The sequence below is a fragment of the Oncorhynchus tshawytscha genome, linkage group LG30 (genome assembly GCF_018296145.1).
Source record: "Oncorhynchus tshawytscha isolate Ot180627B linkage group LG30, Otsh_v2.0, whole genome shotgun sequence".
NCBI lineage: Eukaryota > Metazoa > Chordata > Actinopteri > Salmoniformes > Salmonidae > Oncorhynchus > Oncorhynchus tshawytscha.
The window spans coordinates 37,099,434-37,119,714 of NC_056458.1; the positions used below are offsets into that span (position 1 = coordinate 37,099,434).

General features: G+C 40.3%; 1 protein-coding gene across 15 annotated transcripts in view; it reads right to left on the bottom strand.

The window, feature by feature from the left end:
* Window positions 1-18,591, bottom strand: part of LOC112246575 (phosphatidylinositol-binding clathrin assembly protein-like) — a 54,278-nt gene extending 35,687 nt beyond the window's left edge. For 4 of the 15 annotated variants that reach the window (XM_024414988.2, XM_024414986.2, XM_024414984.2 and 1 more), the window contains exons 1-2: window positions 18,064-18,590; window positions 2,494-2,636 (exon numbers count right to left, since the gene is read on the bottom strand). In XM_024414988.2, the coding sequence (XP_024270756.1) occupies window positions 2,494-2,636; window positions 18,064-18,193 (273 nt within the window). In that variant the 5' untranslated portion in view covers window positions 18,194-18,590. Of the gene's footprint in view, window positions 1-2,493; window positions 2,637-18,063 lie in introns of all 15 variants that reach the window. The other 11 variants (XM_042309642.1, XM_042309646.1, XM_024414983.2 and 8 more) reach the window with 7 other exon arrangements.
* Window positions 18,592-20,281: the final 1,690 nt, after the last annotated feature.

Here is a 20,281-nt window from a genome sequence, read left to right on the forward strand (position 1 = left end):
CCACAGAGGAGTGTACCTCCAGGGTAACAGAAAGCTACGTGACTGACTGCTCACTACACCACAGAGGAGTGGACCTCCAGGGTAACAGAAAGCTACGTGACTGACTGCTCACTACACCACAGAGGAGTGGACCTCTAGGATAACAGAAAGCTACGTGACTGTGACTGCTCACTACACCACAGAGGAGTGGACCTCCAGGGTAACAGAAAGCTACGTGACTGTGACTGCTCACTACACCACAGAGGAGTGTACCTCCAGGGTAACAGAAAGCTACGTGACTGACTGCTCACTACACCACAGAGGAGTGGGAGATGCGTCCAGTGCTACAAGTCCAGTGCTACAGACACGCCCCTATGAGAGTCACACAGGCACAAATCGGATGCAGGTACTGCTAGGAGCAGTAGCAGAGTGGAAGCTAGAGAGGCCCAATAGCAATATCCCAATCACCACAGATAATGCCAAAAACCAAGTAAATGCAGTGATAGTAGCTGGACTGGGGCCACAGATAGCTTGCTTTGCACATGTGATCAATTTAGCATCCCAAAGGGGAATGTATGTTGTTCTGTTCTTGTCTAATGATGTTCTGTATTATGTTTCATGTGGACCCCAGAAAGAGTAGCTGCTGCTTTTACAACAGCTAATGGGGATCCTAATAAAAACATACCAAATCTCAGTGAACCAGACTGCCTCCTTGGGAGGATCAGGAAGGTGGTTTCCTTTTTCCACCGAAGCACAACAGCCGCTCATGTGCTTAAGACCAAGCAAGAAATGTTACAGCTACCGACCCACAAGCTCATACACGATGTTACAACAAGGTGGATCTCCACTTATGACATGTTGGAGCGCTATCTTGAGCGGCAGGCAGCTGTATACTCTGCACTGACAGACAAGACCCTGAAAAAATATAAAGACATCGTCACCTTATCTGATGATGACGTGAAACTGGCAGAGGAGATTCTCCAGGTGCTCAAACCCCTCAAAACGGTTACAACCTTATTGAGCACTGAATCTGCACCGTCTGTGTCCATGATCCTACCTCTGAAAACAAGAACTCTACAATCCATGGCCCTAAGTGAGGAAGACAGCACCATCACTAGAGATGTCAAGGCTGCCATTAGAGAGGACCTGAACCCCAGATACCCCCCTAATGAACAGGACTACCCTCATAGAGTACCTGCACTTGATCCAAGGTTCAAGTCCCTGTCTTAACCTAGACCCTGCCCTACACCGGAGGACATACAGTGATGTCACCACTGAGACTGTGGCCACTGAAGAGGTAAAACAAAATGAATTACTTAAATAATAAATTTAAGTCTAATCTTAGTCTATGCTATTGCTATTAGAATATATTTTTGATTTGGAATAAGAATGGATTTTATTAAATGTTATTGCAACAATTATAGTTCTATGAAATATGAAAATAAATAATTAGTTAGTTTAATAGATCAAGTCATTTTTTCTGCAGAGTCAAGCCACAGAGACGACAGGAGCAGACTCAGAGGCATCTCCTCCACAAAATAATTTGGCCAAGAAGGAGCTTTTCGGGGAGACCTTTGTGAGCAAGGACAGGCAAGACGTTTGCCAACACCATCAAAGAGAAGGTGGCATCCTACAAGGCAGCAAGCAGCATTCCAGTGGATGGCGATCCACTGGCATGGTGGAAATGTGAGTGTAATGAGTGTAAATGCCCTCACATTGCCATGATGGCAAGATGCTACCTGGCTGTGCCTGGCACTTCAGTTCCTAGAGAGAGGGTGATCTCCACGGCAGGGGACATAGTGACTTCAAAGACGTCTACCATCTCCTCAGACAATGTAGACATCTAGATCTCTTTGAAAAATAATTTGAAGTTAAGCTCAGGTTTGATTTTTTTTTAAATAAAAAAATGTATGTGGACACAGGCTATTTTTTCATTCACTCTTGTTCAAAGGAAGAAGCTATCATATCAATATGATGTTTTTCTAAGTAGTGAGAAGGTTCGGGAGCTGGCAATGTTAAAAATACATTTGTAGACATGTACTTTTCTTACATGCAATTCTGTAATTTACAAAAACAAGCACACAACAAGAAAACCGTGTTTAAAAAAGGTCAAGTTTTTGCTGTGAGCCAATGGGAAAACCTAGGTAACCACAGGTTGTTTTCCCCACGACTGGGACTACAAGAGCCAACAGATCAGAATTGGGCTGCCATTGGTACCATTACAGTATGAAGGGAGGGATGGAGGTTGATTTGGAGTTCGGAGTCTGTGTCTTGGATGACATGCCTCTCTGATCACCTGGGAGTCAGATTCATTATATAATATGTAGCTCAGCTGGGAGTGTAGAGTTACAGAGCTCCAGGGTGAAGTTTCCCCATGTACAGATCTAGAAGAATCAGCTTCCTCTCCCAAAACTAACCTTCACCATGAGTGGGGAAAATGCAAAACTGGCCCAAGGTCAGCGTCTAGAAGCAGCTTCACCCTACTCCGTGGAGTTGCAGACAGGTTTTGCTCACCTCGTTGCCGTAGACCATGAGGTGGTGTGTGGCGGTGAGAGACTTGAAGACCACCACCCAGCTGGTGCTGGCAGTCCTTTCAAACAAGGTGTCTGCCAGCTGGGGGATGTTCACGTTCATCTCATTGGTGCAGTGGATCAAGTCTGGGGGAGAGAGTGGGGGAAATGGTGGTTAATGTAGGGTCCTATAGGCATATTATTTTAAGTGATTGAGACAGACAGACAGTCTGCCTTAGAGCAAGAGGAAGTGTGACTGTGGGAGCATAGGCAGATGTTTTGAACAACCAGTTCCACAGAATCAAGCTGTTGATGTGAGAAAATGACAAAACTTCCTGGTACAGGCTTTCGTCATATTGACCGACCGGGTTCGAGAGAGCACAAAGCCCTTAGCACAGCCCAGGATAGGATAGGTTGCACCCAGGGTATATATTTTGCAGCTATGGTCACAAACGTCTGTCTGAGGATAGCACATGCATTCTGGGCATTATTTTGGACTTTGGCAGGGCCCCCATGCCATCTGGCCTGTAGTGAAAGCCGATGCCTTCTGGCACCTTTCCATCAGTGCCATGAGAATGTGCTCTCATGCCAGATCTCACAAGGTCGGCCACACACACACACACACAGCTCAAAGGGAGATCAAATCAAAGTGTACAGATTTGCAGATGCAGTGAAATTCTTGTTTCTAGCTCCAATAGTGCAGTAATAATATCTAGCAAATACACACATAATCCAAAAAGTACAAAGAAATAAATATCATAACGAGCAATGACAGAGTCCGGAATCTAATATACACTGATTATACAAAACATTAAGAACGCCTGCTCTTTCCATGACAAACTGACCAGGTGAAAGCTATGACCCCCTTATTCATGTCACTTGTTAAATCCATTTCAATCAGTGTAGACGAAGGGGAGGAGACAGGTTAAAGAAGGATAAGCCTGGAACAATGAATGGCACACATACACAATCCGAGGGTGAATGGGCAAGACAAAAGATTTAAGTGCCTTTGAACAGGGAATGGTAGTTGGTGCCAGGCGCACAAGCTTGTGTCAAGAACTGCAGGGTCCTTGACACTGGGTTTTTCACACTCAGTTTCCAGAGTGTATCAAGAATGGTCCACCACCCAAAGGACATCCAGCCAGCCAACTTGACACAACTGTGGGAAGCATAGAGGTCAGCATGGTCCAGCATCGCTGTGGAATGCTTTCGCGGGGGAGTTTTAGGTTGTAGTTATTATGACACATCGACTATTTCTCTCTATACCATTTGAATTTCATAAACCTTTGACTATTGGATATTCTTATAGGCACTTTAGCATTGCCATCCTATGATGATTCAACTGTTCTACTTGTTCCTCTGAAGCGCTGACTGTTGCCATTGCCTGTTAGTGCAACCTGGGTGGTCTACAGAGCACCTTTACTGACTGCAGAAGCTATTCTGACATCCACAAAAGGATGCCCATGTGATAACAAAAGGCCTTTCAGGTCTGACAGAAATGACTGGTGGTGATGCTGGGAGGGTCACATGCATCAACAAGTCCCATCAAAGTGATGCATAAGAACCAAATGGTGTTACAACCTGTTTGGAGTCTTCTCCCTTTAACAGGGCGTTGGACATTGACACACACACCGCGTTCAAAACTGGGAACTCGGAAATCTCAGACTTCCGTGCATTCAAGACAAATGAAAAAAAAAAAGAGCTCAGACTGGGAAAAATATTTTTAAAACGGTCATCCAACTCGGAATTCCAAGTCGGGAACTCGGGCCTCTGTCTAGAGCTTCGACTTTCAAACCTGAAGATCAGAAGATTTGACCTCGTCCACCTCACACTCTATCTAGGTGCATTGAATGTGCAAAATACTTATTATACAAGTACCATCCTTCTTAATGTGTAAAACCCATTTCAAGACCCTCATATAGATACACTGTAATCAAGCAACCAATGTGACTTCAAATAACTGTAGGGAGCTGTTCATGCAATACAATATTTAAAACAATCACTTGCCAAATCGTTACTTGGCAAATGACTGCAATAAATATTTGAGTAAAATTCTTTGTTGTAGAAACTAATTATTTTCAACAGATCAAACTAAATGTGAAATGTATTAATCACAAAGTAGTGAGTAATAACTAGCCTGTATTTCACGGTTACCTAAAGTGCTGCCATGTTTGTTGACCTATATATTTATATGGAAGTCTAAGCAAATTTCTGAGAATTAAACAATGCTACCTGCTCGCTGTGGCTTGTGAAAAGGGCGGGATTGTGAATGTAATTCTACTCACCTTTGTCCTTTAATTTCAGTTTGAAAGCAAAAAAGTTAGACTAAGCAGCAGGATGATTTTCACTTCATGAGAGGATACTGAATTGAAATGAATCCCAGCTCAAGCACCTTATACAGGCAAAAAGCAGTCATATAGATGCCGCTATAGAAGCCTAAAGAGAAGAGGTTTGTGCTCAAACACCTAGACCTAGAGGTGCCATCTAAAATGAAAAGGATACTGAACATGGTTGAATGTATATCACGCCTCTTCATATAAGAATACTTTATCCCTAGATAATGCAATAAAAACACTTCACCAGGGTAAACCTTCAGAAAATCCTTCTATATCGGACTGGCACATCCCCAAGGGTAGTAGAGAGGAAACTGATCTACTCACAGGGAGTATTGAATGCCTTCAAAATCCATAAGACATTTGTCAACCTAAGCATAGCACCTTGTGGTAGACGGACACAGCTGACAGAAACGGAGTATTGAATAATGGCACACCGTCATCTCTCGTTGCTCTGCTTACTGACATCTGGATACAAAGTTGCTGTAAGTGCAGCAGGGGAAGTGGACAAAAACTAGCTTGACAGAAATTGAATTAGGCAGAGTGCCTGACATCTTGGCTCAAAAGGAGAGCTAGACAGAGCCAAGTCCAGAACATTACCTTAGTTTCACTCTATTAAGAAAACCAAGCCCAATTTGCATGTTCTTTCATCTGACCCATGTATTCCCAGTAACAAGTCAGATTCTGTTAAACTCACAAGATGTCACGCTGAATTCAGAGATTGTCTATGTGTACAGTAAGCACTGCAATCATGTAGGCCTACATACATCACAAATCTTATGCAACAGAGATATAGGGTCTCCTTGTGAGAGCAGTCTCTCTACTCAAAATAACATGGTTGGTCATTTGTCCTTTATTTTAGTTACCTAACCAAGGTTAAACAATCTGTCTGATGTCAGCTGAAATTGTAAAGGACTCAAATCCAAAGCATGAAAAGGAAGTGAGTGCTAAGAGCAAACTAGTGGGAATCAGACAAAGCTGGATTTTGAATACTTTGTGGTTTGGGAGGGTTGTGTGGAAAGTAAAAAAATGAAAACCATGACAAAGGATTCCAGTGATGAACAACCAAGTTATTTCGGGGAGATGTCTGCAAAAGAAAAGCTTGCATCAGCAACTGTAACCACATGGCAAGTCAGAATCACACATGGGAAAGAAAGTGAAAAAAAACCTAAACCTTCCTATAAAATAAAAGCTAGGTCACATTCATAAGCTACTGTGTAGAATTTATTTGTATTCAATTTATTAAGAATTATAATACACTTTACCATTAATACATGTAAGTCATGAGTCCAGACTGAGTTTGATGACACTAAGTGCTATGTAATGCTCATGCAGTAGTTGATCTGGACTTCCTGTTGAAAACTTTTTTCCCACCATCATTTTCTCAACCGTCTGTCATCGAGTCTACACACATTTAATCCAATTGTAAGGGTCAAGGCCAAGGGCTTGTACATAGGTCATGTTGGGTGGCTCAGTTTGCACTTACAACACCAGAGTTGTGGGCAATGCATTCTGGATAAGAGCATCTGCTAAATGACTAAAATGTAAATGTGAAAAATGTTGTGTGGTGTGGTATTCACTTGATTTTCCTGTGTTTTGTGGACCAATGCTAACGTTCCCTTAACGTACATTAGGGCATTTAATAGCCATTACAGGCTACTAGTGATGACATGGCCAGTGCAGCTGACATGAACTAAAAGCATTCAAATGAACTAAACATGAACTCTGGAGCAACGATCGGAATGCAATGGTCGAAGCATTTCCGTAGCTCGCATTCCTTTGAGAGTTCCTTCTTAATAAACACACCAGATTTCAAGGCCCAAAACATGCAAGGAACACATTGATGGCTTTGGCAAACAGTTCCAATAGGCTCAGCATAACAAAACAGTTTAAAAGATTATAATAATTCAAGTTTGGAAATATTGGGTAGCATTAATTAAATCAAAACAATTCTAATTTTTTTTCTTTATTTTACTAGGCAAGTCCTTCCTGTTCACTCACGACTACGTGGCCAAGCACGACTCCAACACCATCATTAAGTTTGCTGATGACACAACAGTGGAAGGCCTGATCACCGACAATGATGAGACGGCCTATAGGGAGGTCAGAGACCTGGTAGTGTGGTGTCAGGACAACAACCTCTCCCTCAGGAGGAGGCTCAAAAGATTTGGCATGGGTCCTCAGATCCTCAAAAAGTTCTAAAGCTGCACCATCGAGAGCATCCTAACTGGTTGCATCACCGCCAGGTATGGCAACTGCTTGGCATCCAACTGCTAAACGCTAAAGAGGGTAGTGTGTATGGCCCAGTATAGAGGTCGACCGATTAAATCGGAATGGCAGATTAAATTAGGGCCGATTTCAAGTTTTCATAACAATCGGAAATCGGTATTTTTGGACACCGATTTGTCTGTTTAAAAAAAAAATTTTTTTACACCTTTATTTAACTGGGCAAGTCAGTTAAGAACACATTCTTATTCTTATTTTCATTGCACTCCACAAGGAGCCTGCCTGTTACGCGAATGCAGTAGGCCAAGGTAAGTTGCTAGCTAGCATGAAACTTATCTTATAAAACCATCAATCATAATCACTAGTTAATCTACATATGGTTGATGATATTACTAGTTTATCTAGCGTGTCCTGCGTTGCATATAATGGATGCGGTGCGTATTCCCAAAAAAGTACTGTCCTTGCTCCAATGTGTACCTAACCATAAACATCAATGCCTTTCTTAAAATCAATACACAGAAGTATATATTTTTAAACCTGAATATTTAGCTAAAAGAAATCCAGGCTAGCAGGCAATATTAACCAGGTGAAATTGTGCCACTTCTCTTGCGTTCATTGCACGCAGAGTCAGGGTATATGCAACAGTTTGGGCCCCCTAATTTGCCAGAAATTTACGGAATTATGACATGACATTGAAGGTTGTGCAATGTAACAGGAATATTTAGACTTATGGATGCCACCAGTTAGATAAAATATGGAACGGTTCCGTATTTCACTGAAAGAATAAACGTCTTGTTTTCGAGAAGATAGTTTCCGGATTCGACCATATTAATGACCTAAGGCTCGTATTTCTGTGTGTTATTATGTTATAACTAAGTCTATGATTTGATAGAGAAGTCTGACAGCGGTGGTAGGCAGCAGCAGGCTCATAAGCATTCATTCAAACAGCACTTTCGTGCGTTTTGCCAGCAGCTCTTTGCTGTGCTTCAAGCATTGTGCTGTTTATGACTTCAAGCCCATCAACTCCCGAGATTAGGCTGGTGTAACCGATGTGAAATGGCTAGCTAGTTAGCGGGGTGCGCGCTAATAGCGTTTCAAACATCACTCACTCTGAGACTTGGGAGTGGTTGTTCCCCTTGCTCTGCATGGGTAACGCTGCTTCGAGGGTGGCTGTTGTCGATGTGTTCCTTGTTCGAGCCCAGGTAGGGGCGAGTTGAGTGACAGAAGCTATACTGTTACACTGGCAGTACTAAAGTGCCTATAAGAACATCCACTAGTCCAAGGTATATGAAATACAAATGGTTTAGAGAGAAATAGTCCTATAATAACTACAACCTAAAACTTCTTACCTGGGAATATTGAATACTCATGTATTACCATTCTTCATATTTTCAAGCATGGTGGTGGCTGCATGTTATGGGCATGCTTATCAATGGCAAGGACAAGGGAATTTTTCAGGATAAAAAGAAATGGAAAGGAGCTAAGCACAGGCAAGATCCTAGAGGAAATCCTGGTTCAGTCTACATTCCAACAGACACTGGGAGAAGAATTCACCTTTCAGCAGGACAATAGCCTAAAACACTAGGCCAAATATACACTTTAGTTGCTTACCAAGACGACATTCAATGTTCCTGAGTGGCTTAGTTACAGTTTTGATTTAAATCTGCTTGAAAATCTACGGCAAGACTTAAATGGTTGTCTAGCAACAACCAACTTGACAGAGATTGAAGAATTTAAAAAATAATTTAAAAAAAATGGGCAAATATTGTACAATCCAGGTGTGCAAAGCTCTTAGAGACTTACACAGAAAGACACAGCTGTAATCGCTGCCAAAGGTAATTCTAACATGTATTGACTCACGGGTGTGAATACTTATGTAAATTAGATCTTTCGGTATTTCATTATCAATACATTTGCAAAAATAAATAATAATAATGTTTTCACTGTCATTATGGGGTATTGTGTGTAGATGGGTGAGAAAAAACAAACATTTAATACATTTTGAATTCAGGCTGTAACAACAAAAATGTGGAATAAGTCAAGGGGTAGGAATACTTTGAAGGCACTGTAGCGTACAGCTTTGAATGAAGGCTCTGCCTCCTCCAGCAAATCTAGATAAAGCAGAACAGTAACACCAGTAACGGTTGGAGTCAATTCAGTTCATTTATTTTCAGAGAGGATTTTTCCCATTTTAGAATTTATTTAAATTCATTTTTTAAATTCTAAAGGGAACTGTTCCAGGTGAATACAATTAGGTTAGGTCATTATTTTATCTAGCAGTGGACAGATGAGGAAGCAATTGTAAATGTCATTTCTTGTCAACAATCTACACAAAATACTCTGTCAAAGTGGAAATTAAAAAAAAAAAAAAAATAGAATTCTAAACAAAAATTGTCGCATAAGTATTCAGCCCCATGGTTTAGTTCAGGAGTAACATTTGGCTTAACAAATCCCTGTGTGAAGTAGTAGGGGGTTGACATTTTTGAATGACTAACCCTTCCTCTGTCCCCCATACAACATCTCTAAAGCTGCATAAAGAAGGGCAGTGGTTGGTAGATGGGTAACAATAACAAATCAGACATTGAATATATCTTTAAGCATGGTCAAGTTAATAATTATGCTGTAGATTATGTATTAAACCACCCAGTCACAAAGATACAGTTGTCCTTCTTAACTGAGTGAGCTGCAGGACAGGAATGAAACTGCTCAGGGATGTCACCATGAGGCCATTGGTGATTTTAAAACAGCTACAGAGTTCAATGGCTGTGATGGGAGAAAACAGAGGCTGGATCAACAACATTGTAGTGACTCCACAATAATGACCCTAAAATGGCAGAGTGAAAAGAACACAACTTTAGACAGACTGCCCACTTCACTTCATTGCAGACGAGTGGCTGCTGATGTTTATCTATGAAAGGTCAATTCTAGCTCTGAATAGTGACACTGGAGCTTTTTCAGGCTAGAGAATAATGGTTTGATGGTAGTGCCCGGTTTGCAGCCTTTGAATCGTGATATTGATTCTGAAAGGCTTTTTGAGAGTTACAGTGGGCTCTATTCAGTTCAGTGGTGTGTCAGCACTCTTTGATGGACAGTCATTCGATGCCACTGCGGTCACATGCGTTCCATGGGGGGGGGAGGGGGGTCAGGGTGAACCTGTGGGCAGAGCCTCTCATGCACAAAGACTGCAGACATGTGTTAGTGTGTCCTCTGGCCTGACTTGCATGACCTACCAACATACTGCTGCCTCAGTGGTTACAGTGGACCCATGTGCTCTACATTTTAGCTACACCAGGGAGAGACTCTCAGCTTGTCATGCACCCTTGTTTACGTCATTGATCAACTTCAGTCACTAATTAGCTAAATTGCACCAAGGAAGATTGTGCACACTGCTGAAATTGTTCTCAAATGTGGATTTTATCACTAGAATTGATTCAAATTACCATAACTAACCCATCCAGAAAAAGCTTTTAACCCAGTCATTTCTTTGCTAGTTCCTATTTATGAGTGAACCAGGTTAAACACAAAACCACAGGTGATGATGAGAAAGAACAGTCACACGTGTATCATTACATGTCAATGAGCTTGCAGGCCTTGGGTGTGAGTGGGTGAGGCCTTATTTCATAACTTCATGTAGGCTATACAGGTTAGTTGATAGATTGGCATACAACCTACTGAATATAAGCCTCAAAGAAACAGCAGTATCATTTCATTATTTTACTTTGAAATCATTCAAGCTGTAGGCTTAGGCAACCTAATGGGATCTAAAAACAAGGCCCACTAATGTGCCACATTGTGCAATATACAAATAATAAGAGAAAAAAACAAGCAAAGAAGAGCAGGTTTAACATTCAGTGGTTCAGAGTTGAATTCATACACACTATCTATGAAAAAAACTAAATGGCGTCTTCATGGCACATGAACGTGGACGTTTACACTTATCATTACCACAGCTAAAAGAGAGGGCCCAATTCAACCAATCCCAGCTGTAACAATTATCCTTGTGGATCACTTTTATCAATTTGGTTTCATGTAGGCTTGCTCAACATGCAAATGATAAAACTCAAATGCACATAATTCAAACCTGCTCAGCAAGGAGAATATTATTTCTCACTTTATTATCACAGAAACATGGTCACCAGTTTGATTGAATATGGTTGTCTCCATTTCAAATCCTGATGGCAAACAAGAAAAGAGCTCTGGAAAACTAAAGAGATTTAGAAGGTTCCTCTCCAAACACTGCAGTGGTTTGAAACCTACGTGGATCATGCCCTTTACTCTCTGCTGATTGTAGGGCGCATCATGTTGAAGTGTTGACTCATGAGTTGAGCTTCCAGAACAAGCTTGGATCCAATAGAACATGTTTGCTCAGTATTACCACATGCACAGAGAGGAGAAGTCCTCACAACTTAACATTGTACTAAAATTACCTTTTGCCTATTTTGTTAATAATCACATTTTTATTTATTTTACCTTTATTTATACAGGTTTTTCTCATTGAGATAACATCTCTTTTCCAAGAGAGACCTGGTCCAATAGCAGCAGGGGGAACAACGTTTCAGACAAAACTTTCATACACTAACACAACATTAAACAAAACTATAAAACACACATACAGTACAACTAAAACATTTTACATTAAAAGCACGAAGGTGTTGACTAAAAACAGCTGGCCTAAAAACAATTACACTCTTCTATGATATATACATCGATCAAGTGTTTACTTCACAAACGAAACTAGATCATCGAATTTTAAAATGTTCAGGAGAAAATTCCAGGACCACGGAGCTAAGTAACTAAAACTATTACTACCATGACCTGTTCTAATTTTTGGTACTGTTAGAAGCAAATGAGAATGGAACCGTAATTGATATTTATTTACCGACCTGACAAAAAAAAAGAACAGAAATAAAATGGCATTTTACCCAATATGGCCTTATAAATCAGTGTATACCAGTGTTTAAGCCTACGCAAGGTCAATGACAACCAGCCAACAGCGCTGTAGTGATCACAATGATGTGTTAGACGTTTTTGATTTGTAATGATCCTGAGGGCTGCATGATATACTGAAGCAAGTGCTCTCAGGGTAGTGGTTGAGGCCTGCACACACACACATATATATATATAACATCACTAAAATATAAAACCGCCAGTAATGTACATCGTACAAGCTCCTTCCTGGCCTCAAAAGAAAAACAAGCCTTATGCCGGTAATAAAAACCTATTTTCAGCTTAAGCTTCCTTCTCAAGTTCTCTACATGCACAGTGAAGCTCAGCTTATCATCAACCCACACACCCAAATATCTGTACACTTTAAACTTGCTCTATAGTATGTCCAGTCAATGTAGCAATGACATGATTATTAACATGCCTGGCATTTGAAAATACCATGCATTTTTGTTTTACCTGAATTTAGAACCAGCTTTAAATCATACAGATTCCGTTGTGATGTTAAATGCTCTTCGGGCATTTTCAAAAGCGAAAGATAAACTACTACCACTTGAATTAAGAACAGTATCATCTGCATAAAAATGAACATCCGCTGTTTCAATAAGATCCCCAATGTTGTTGATATACAAAATGAACAACAGTGGGCCCAAAACAGAACCTTGCGGAACACCTGAGCACACCTCTATGGACTCATTTGCAACCATCCGCCATTACACATTGTGTACGATTTTATTGGTTTATAAATTACCCATCTAAAGCATGACCAGTAATTCCACATCATTTTAACCTTTGCACTGACACAGCATGGTCCACGGTGTCAAAAACCTTTGACAAATCAATAGACAGACACACAATGTAACTTCTTATCAACAGCACAGTGGATGCCATTTAAAACCTTCAATATTGCTGAAACTGCTATGGCCAGACCTAAAACCTGATTGCATTCCATTTAAGATGTTGTTTTCTTGGAAGTAGGCCTTTAGCTGCCTACTAACTAAGGACTCCAGTACCTTTGACAGTACAGACAATTTTGATATAGGTCGATAGTTGTCAAGTAGCGAAGGAACTCCCCCTTTTAGGAGAGGCAGTACAAAAGCAGATTTCCATAACTTAGGGATTTCCTTTACATCAAGCGTGAGGTTAAAAATACATGTTAAGGGGGTGCAATGATGTCTGCAGCTAGGTGTAGGAAGCAGGGGTCTAGTTCAGCAGGGCCAGGGGATTTTTTTCCATCAATTTCTTTCAGGGCTTTACATACTTCTGAAACAGAGAAGGATGAAAAGGATAACCTGGTAAAGGACTGCACAGGGGTGTCAGGTAAATTCATAGGGGGCTGAATTATACTTTTGACCTTTTCAAATAAACTGCCTGCATCTAAAAGATGCTGATTCAAGGCTTTCAGAATGGAGGTTCTCTCAGTTACAATCTGTGTGTCTACCAAATTTTGGGGGGGAAGCTGTGTATCTTTTTTGCACTCCAAACCCTTCACTACTTGCCAAAATGTAGATGGATTATTTAAATTATGTGAAGTAGATTTCAGGTAGTGGTCCGCTTTCAATTTGCGGATCATAGCCACACCCATATTTCGAAGACGTTTAAAAGCCATTCAATCATCTGCCAAACCAGTCCCTCTTGCTTTAGCCTACATAGCATTTCGCTCCCTTATGATGATTGTAAGTTCCTTAGTAAACCAAGGGTTCTCTGCCCTTAATAATGCTTTTTCTTAAAGGGGCATTGAAACCACTCCGGGCCTTGAGTAGGAGGTGGTTGAATTCAACTGAAACCACTCATAACTAACATATTGTCAAAATAGGTTCAGGAATCAAAACAAGTAAGGCTTGTACAAAACAATACAGATATTGTAGGCCTACATTTCAAAGTAAGACTATCAGGTAAACGAACACTTCCTAGTTTCAGTCTGACTAATACACCCAGTATTCTGACAACCTTGTTTCAGTACGGTAGCAACAATATAACTGAGACCTGTATTTGCATTGTCATAAAAGGAAACTATAGGAAAGCCAGTGTTGAGGTTTCCTCCCCAAAAGTAGTTAACTGATTATAGCTGTGTGTCCAGATCATTAGGACCACTGAGGTACTATGAGTTGATTACCATCACTTCAGGCTGCGGGATCTACTTCCTCCAGTTCATTTTGGTTTAGAGTGTGTGGATTATGGTCTCAAGTTTTATGCTTGAGGTCAAATAAGAAATAAATATTTCAGAATACTGCATCTCAAAGTAAATTCCTTCTGGAAATAAACAAAGTTTAACTTTCATCGTGTTTGCCGAATGATAAAGAACTTGGCATAAATACACAGGTATTTTTTTTACTTTTATTGTTCACCAAAATGTCACCAGGTGTCAGGTGATGTGGGAAGTTGGGAACCATAGTTTCATTACCTCATTATGATCACACATCCTGTTTTGGGATGCCAAACAAGTCAAGTCAAATGACACAATAAAATAAACTTCCCATTTACAGTGGCTGAAAAGTCCCTAAAGCATCAAATAGGCTACACTTGCGATTGAACCTTGCACTTTGGGACTGACAAATGGGTTTACATAAAAACAATTTATGGTCTAACATGCAATAAAAGTGCAGTCTTTCTCCTCTCTCTATAAATAGATACATCAATATTGAGTGGATAAGTTACACTGATTACAACAAACTGGAATCTAAAGTGGTAGCTTGTATATATTTTTAAAATGTCAGGAGCAGTCATCTCTGAGCTCATTTCTCACCAAAGCAGAACAGTGTTCAAAGCAGGCTCATAGCCGGGGAAAAGACAATTGTTTGACCTTTCCCTATTTTCTTTCTCTCTGGTAACAAATTATTTGGTGGAGTTTCTTTAACAGGCCTGTGCTAAAGAATGTGCACACTGGCCGGAAACCCAACCCAAATCAAAGGAGCTAAGAGGGAGCCAAATCTTGGGTACAAATCAGACAGGAGGGGAGCTAGACACGACACTGCTATTTCAGTCTGAGAGGAAACTCCAACACAAGTGCTACCAGCCCTCCTGAAATACCTATAACCTTTGTCACATTCCTGCTCTGCTCCTGCAAGCCCCAGACTACAAAAGAGGTCTTAAGAGGTCCTCTCTAGCAGCCTTCTCATGAAGGAGAAGCCAATCAAGAAGCCTTCTATGCACAGGAGTCAGTGAGGTATGGCCTCTCCACTCACTCAGAGTTTCATACATGCCCTTCAAGACCCCCCAACAAACACCACACGTGGCGTTTCTTATTCTGGAACCAATGCTAAAAATAGTGCCCAACAGGAAATTGGTGTCACCATCTCTCCCCACCAAAACATTGTATGGGGGGGATAAGCAGCGGGGTGTGAACAGCTTGATGTGGTGATGCCTGCAGTCGAACTGCATCAGGACTGATGCTAGGGCACTGAGGTCAGCGCAGAAATAAAACCCATTGAACGGGAGTAACCCAACACAGAGAAGGAATGGAGAAGGAAAACTGTGAATCAACAATGGTAAAATGTCAGGAAGTGCAGAGGGTGTCTTTAACATCCGTAGTCAGACCACCTTGCAGACAACGACACTAAAAGTTGTTTCTCTTGAAGTTCCCCATTGAATGCCTGTGAAGAACTGAGTCAGCCAAAAACGCTGAGGGGAGAAAACATCTACGTATGCTAAGCATAAGATCACGTAGGGACACTCACTGGACGGTGAATTGCCTGTAGGCATGTACAGTCGCTATTGAAAGACAATAAATAGGTAGACATCTCAATAGAAGAGTGCATAAACAAATCACAGAGCAGTTAAGCGATTTATTTTATTAAATCATTGCATAAATCGCACTTTAATAACCATCATTCTTGGTAGAATAATGGTTATCATTCATAGGTCTAAGATTGCACCGACAGATAAGGCAGCTCTGCTTCTAGCACCTAAGCAACTTTCCAGTATTTTGTTTTTTTGTGTTATTTCTTACATTATTAGCCCAGAAAATTGTTTGTTTTATTACATACAGCCGTAAATAACTTTTGGATATCAATGTGGCGGTAACTCCGGCATTATGACCAGGAATGCGACTTTCCCAAATTGGATCCTTGTTCGCACCCCCCAGGGCAATTGAACTTATTCCAGAGGGTGCTCCAAAATACCGCCGGCGGAGAAGAGGTATCAGAAGGAGTGCACACCGATTCAGAGTATATTACTCGCTAATGTTCAGTCTCAGGATAATAAAGTAGACGAGCTCAGGGCGAGGATCTCCTTCCAGAGACATCAGGGATTGTAACATACTATATACTGATATATTGCGACAGTGATATGTTCTGGGTAGCCTCTAAGAAGAACATTGACGAATAGACAGATACGGTGACTGAGTTCATCAGGAAGTGTATAGGAGATGTTGTACCCACTCTGACTATTAAAACCTATCCAAACCAGAAACCGTGGATAGATGGCAGCATTCTCGTAAAACTGAAAGCACGAACCACCGCATTTAACCATGGCAAGATGACTGGGAATATGGCCAAAAACAAACATTGTAGTTATTCTCTTAGTATTGCAGTCAAACAGGCAAAACATCAGTACACAGAGACAAAGCAGAGTCGCAATTCAACGGCTCAGACAAGAGACGTTTGCAGCAGGGTCTACAGACAATCACAGACTACAAGGTGTCATCAAGGCAAAGGGTGGCTACTTTGAAGAATCTTAAATAAGTTTTGATTTGTTAAACACTTTTTTGTTTACTACATGATTCCATGTGTTATTTCATAGTTGAGGTCTTCACTATTATTATACAATGTAGAAAATAGTACAAATCAAGAAACCCTGGAATGAGTAGGTGTGTCCAAACTTGACTGGTACAATATATACTGTATTCTATTCTACTGTATTTTAGTCAATCTAATATTTATATATTTCTTAATTCCATTCTTTTACTTTCAGATGTGTGCATTGTTGTGAAGAGTTAAAAAAATAGATACTGCTGCACTGTTGGAGCTAGGAACACAAGCATTTCGCTACACTCGCAATAACATCTGCTAAATATGTGTATGTGATCAATAAAATTTGATTTGAAGTCAGACCATTTCTTGAAGTTCAAAGTCTAGGCTACAACCTGATCATCACCCAGTTAATCGCATTATTTGCATGCCAAGCACAGCGCTAATTTCCATTGTAAAGATGATAGCATTTTACTACAATTACCCTACACCATGCTATGAAATCTCGCATTGTTTCAGAGATAAGCAGTTATTTTCTGATGTTTGCCTGATTATAGCCTACCCACATGTAAAATAATAATAATAATAATAATACTACAGTGTACTATAGTACTATAGTGTACTATAGTACTTACTATAGAATTATGTAATAAGCTGTAGTATCCCTTGACCTCCACACTGTAGTACCCCTCGATCATGTAGTGCTCGTAGAATTTTGTAGTATAGTGACGAATACTATAGTAAATACTACAGTATTGTCCACAAAAACACTTGTTTTTTAAATTATAGTAATACCACAGTATTACATTTGCATAATCCACCCATTCCCCAATTTGTGCCACCCATGGGTGAGAAACCGTCATGCCAAGTATATACCATTATATTATGTTCCCTACAGGTTACAGAAAAGAGCAAACTTTGAACGATCCGTTCAGACTCCAGTCCTACCTACCTACAGGTTATGAAAAAGGTGCACATTTAGTATTTGTTCAGTAGGTTTCCTACTGGAAAAAGCCCGCACTTCTATGTCAAAGATAATAAAGCAAAAACACTACAGTATACTAGTCATGTCTGCAAAAAGACTGCAGTAAATACTACAGTGAATACAAGTGTATACATATTGTAATACTACAACATTTATACCATAGTACTATATTTATATACTATAGTATGCACTATAGTATTTTTTCGTGTGTGTTTGTAGGCCTCAGCTACAGTTCAATACCAAAGGAATAGACTACACACACACACACACACACACATACATACATACATACACACACACACACATACACACACATACATACATACATACACACACACACACACACACACTTGAACAGACGCAACAATGTAGCAACTCGCCGACATATTAATACTTACAATCTAAATGTTTCTTTTTTGGTCCCATAATTTCATGTGTGGTCGCCTTGCACACAGTTTTGGACACCGCGGAGCCGGTTACACTGTGTTGAGCTGCAGTTATCCTATCCGTAATGCTTTGTCCAGACATCTTCGTACTTTTGTATAAAGTATAGAACAAATGTTTCAAATCCTGTGGAATCGATATTGTCCTCTGTAGCTTCCACAGTTCAGCCACCTGACACAAAATAAAGAGAGGAGAGAAATTTTGACGGCAGGAACGTTTCTCGTGTAGCTAAATCCCAGGGTGAAATATGCACCCCACATCCACGACTTGATTTGAGGCTGTAATTGAAGTTTGGGTGTATCGTCTACCTCGGAAAACCACGAAGATACAAACCCAGAGTGTTTTACTTCCGTTCAATTTCCGAATGTCATCTCATTCCTCTCCCTAAAATTACTTTGTTCGCACTGACGCCCCCTCTCGTTTCGCTCTCACTGAAGAAGTCTATGCTCTTTTCCACTTCGCCTCCCCCTGCTGGGTTTAAATGGACTGGAGGTTTTCAGGAAAATGGCGTGTCTCATTCCTCCATAGAATTGGAGCCTTCATAGAGATAGATAGAGGACTTCTCTTTGTATCTGTGCCATTGACATGCCTGTGACAGCATGGGCAGCGCCTTTCAGGCTATCTCCATTTTTAAGGAGTACATTTTCTTATTTTTCTTCATTGGCTAATTGGCGCCCGACTTCTAGGAATCCCCACCCAGTTGACTACTTTAAACTAGTGGAATCCCTCAATGGCAATGTCCATGCTAAAACACATCCTATCCAAGATGAGTTCTCTATCTATCTCTATGGGAGCCTCCCAAATTTATGTGGGTGTTGCTGAGTTTACAGCAGGGCCACCATTGTGGCTCTTAAGCTTCAAATGATTGATTGTTTCGGTCACCTACTTGAGCCAACATGGATGGGCAGGCGACAGTTTCGCAGCCATTATAATTTCCCTGCCACTTTGCTTTCCATTCTTTTCACACAGGGACACTGTTTTTTGCAATAACTTTTTTATTATATTTTTTATTTGAATCTTTATGTAGTCCTATAGTTAATCAACATGGCCATGCCCCATATCGTCCTAATCCTTTCATTTTATCATGGCATTGCCCCTGATTCTCCTTTAATATCCATGGTTTCCACATTGAATATCTTTTAGATTTTTTAAAGTTTATTTTAACATGACATTATCTTTGTTGTTGAAAAGGAAAAGTCGGAACTCTCGCTCACCTGAAATGCCATGTTTAATATAAGCAAAGTAAAAATAATATTTTAACATTGCATAAATTAAACATTGAGTTTTTAATGGCAAGCCAGTGTTGGGCCTTTTCAATTCTGATCACATTTTTTGGTTGCACCTCGACTCATATTAGTTGAGCGTCCTCCACTTCTTTTCAATATAGCCTGGATACAAACTGGTTGAATCAACGTTGTTTCAAGGAAATTTGTCAACGTATTGTGACTTGGAATTTATGTGGAAAATACATTGGATTTCAACCACAGGATTATCTAGTCATTGAAACCCATTTTCAACATAAACAAACCTTGAATTTGGAACTTGGCAGCACCTCCTACTGAAGAGTTGATCTATCTACAGCAGGGGTGTCAAACTCACTCCACGGAGGCCCTAGAGTCTGTAGCTTTTTCCTTTCATTTAAGACCTAGACAACCAGATGAGGAGAGTTCCTTACTAATTAGTTAACATAATTAATCAATCAAATACAAGGGAGGAGCAAAAACCTGCAGACACTTGGCCTTCCGTGGAATGACTTTGACACATGCGATCTACAGCTATTAATTTGGTATCCCATCCAGGGTTTTAACCAAGCCCTGCTTAGCTTAGCTTTAAAATTTGACACTGACTATTACCAATGTGCTATCATGAGAATGATTTTTTATAGATCTCTTAATAACTAAATATATTCACTGTTCCTATCAAACTCATTCCAAAGAGTAGGTTTAACAGAGCAAATTAAATGTAACCATACTTTATAAGTCATATCATCAATGATAGTATTTAGGCCTATATAGCATTTGCAAAGCCATCAACAGCTATTGTTTCAATTCAACCCAGGGTTAAATTTAAAATACACAATACGTATAGGCGTAGAGTTTCAAGAAAAGAATAATTGATATGTTGGATTCACGTCTCCATCTCAACCTAAGATATAAGTTAAAGAAGTTAAAG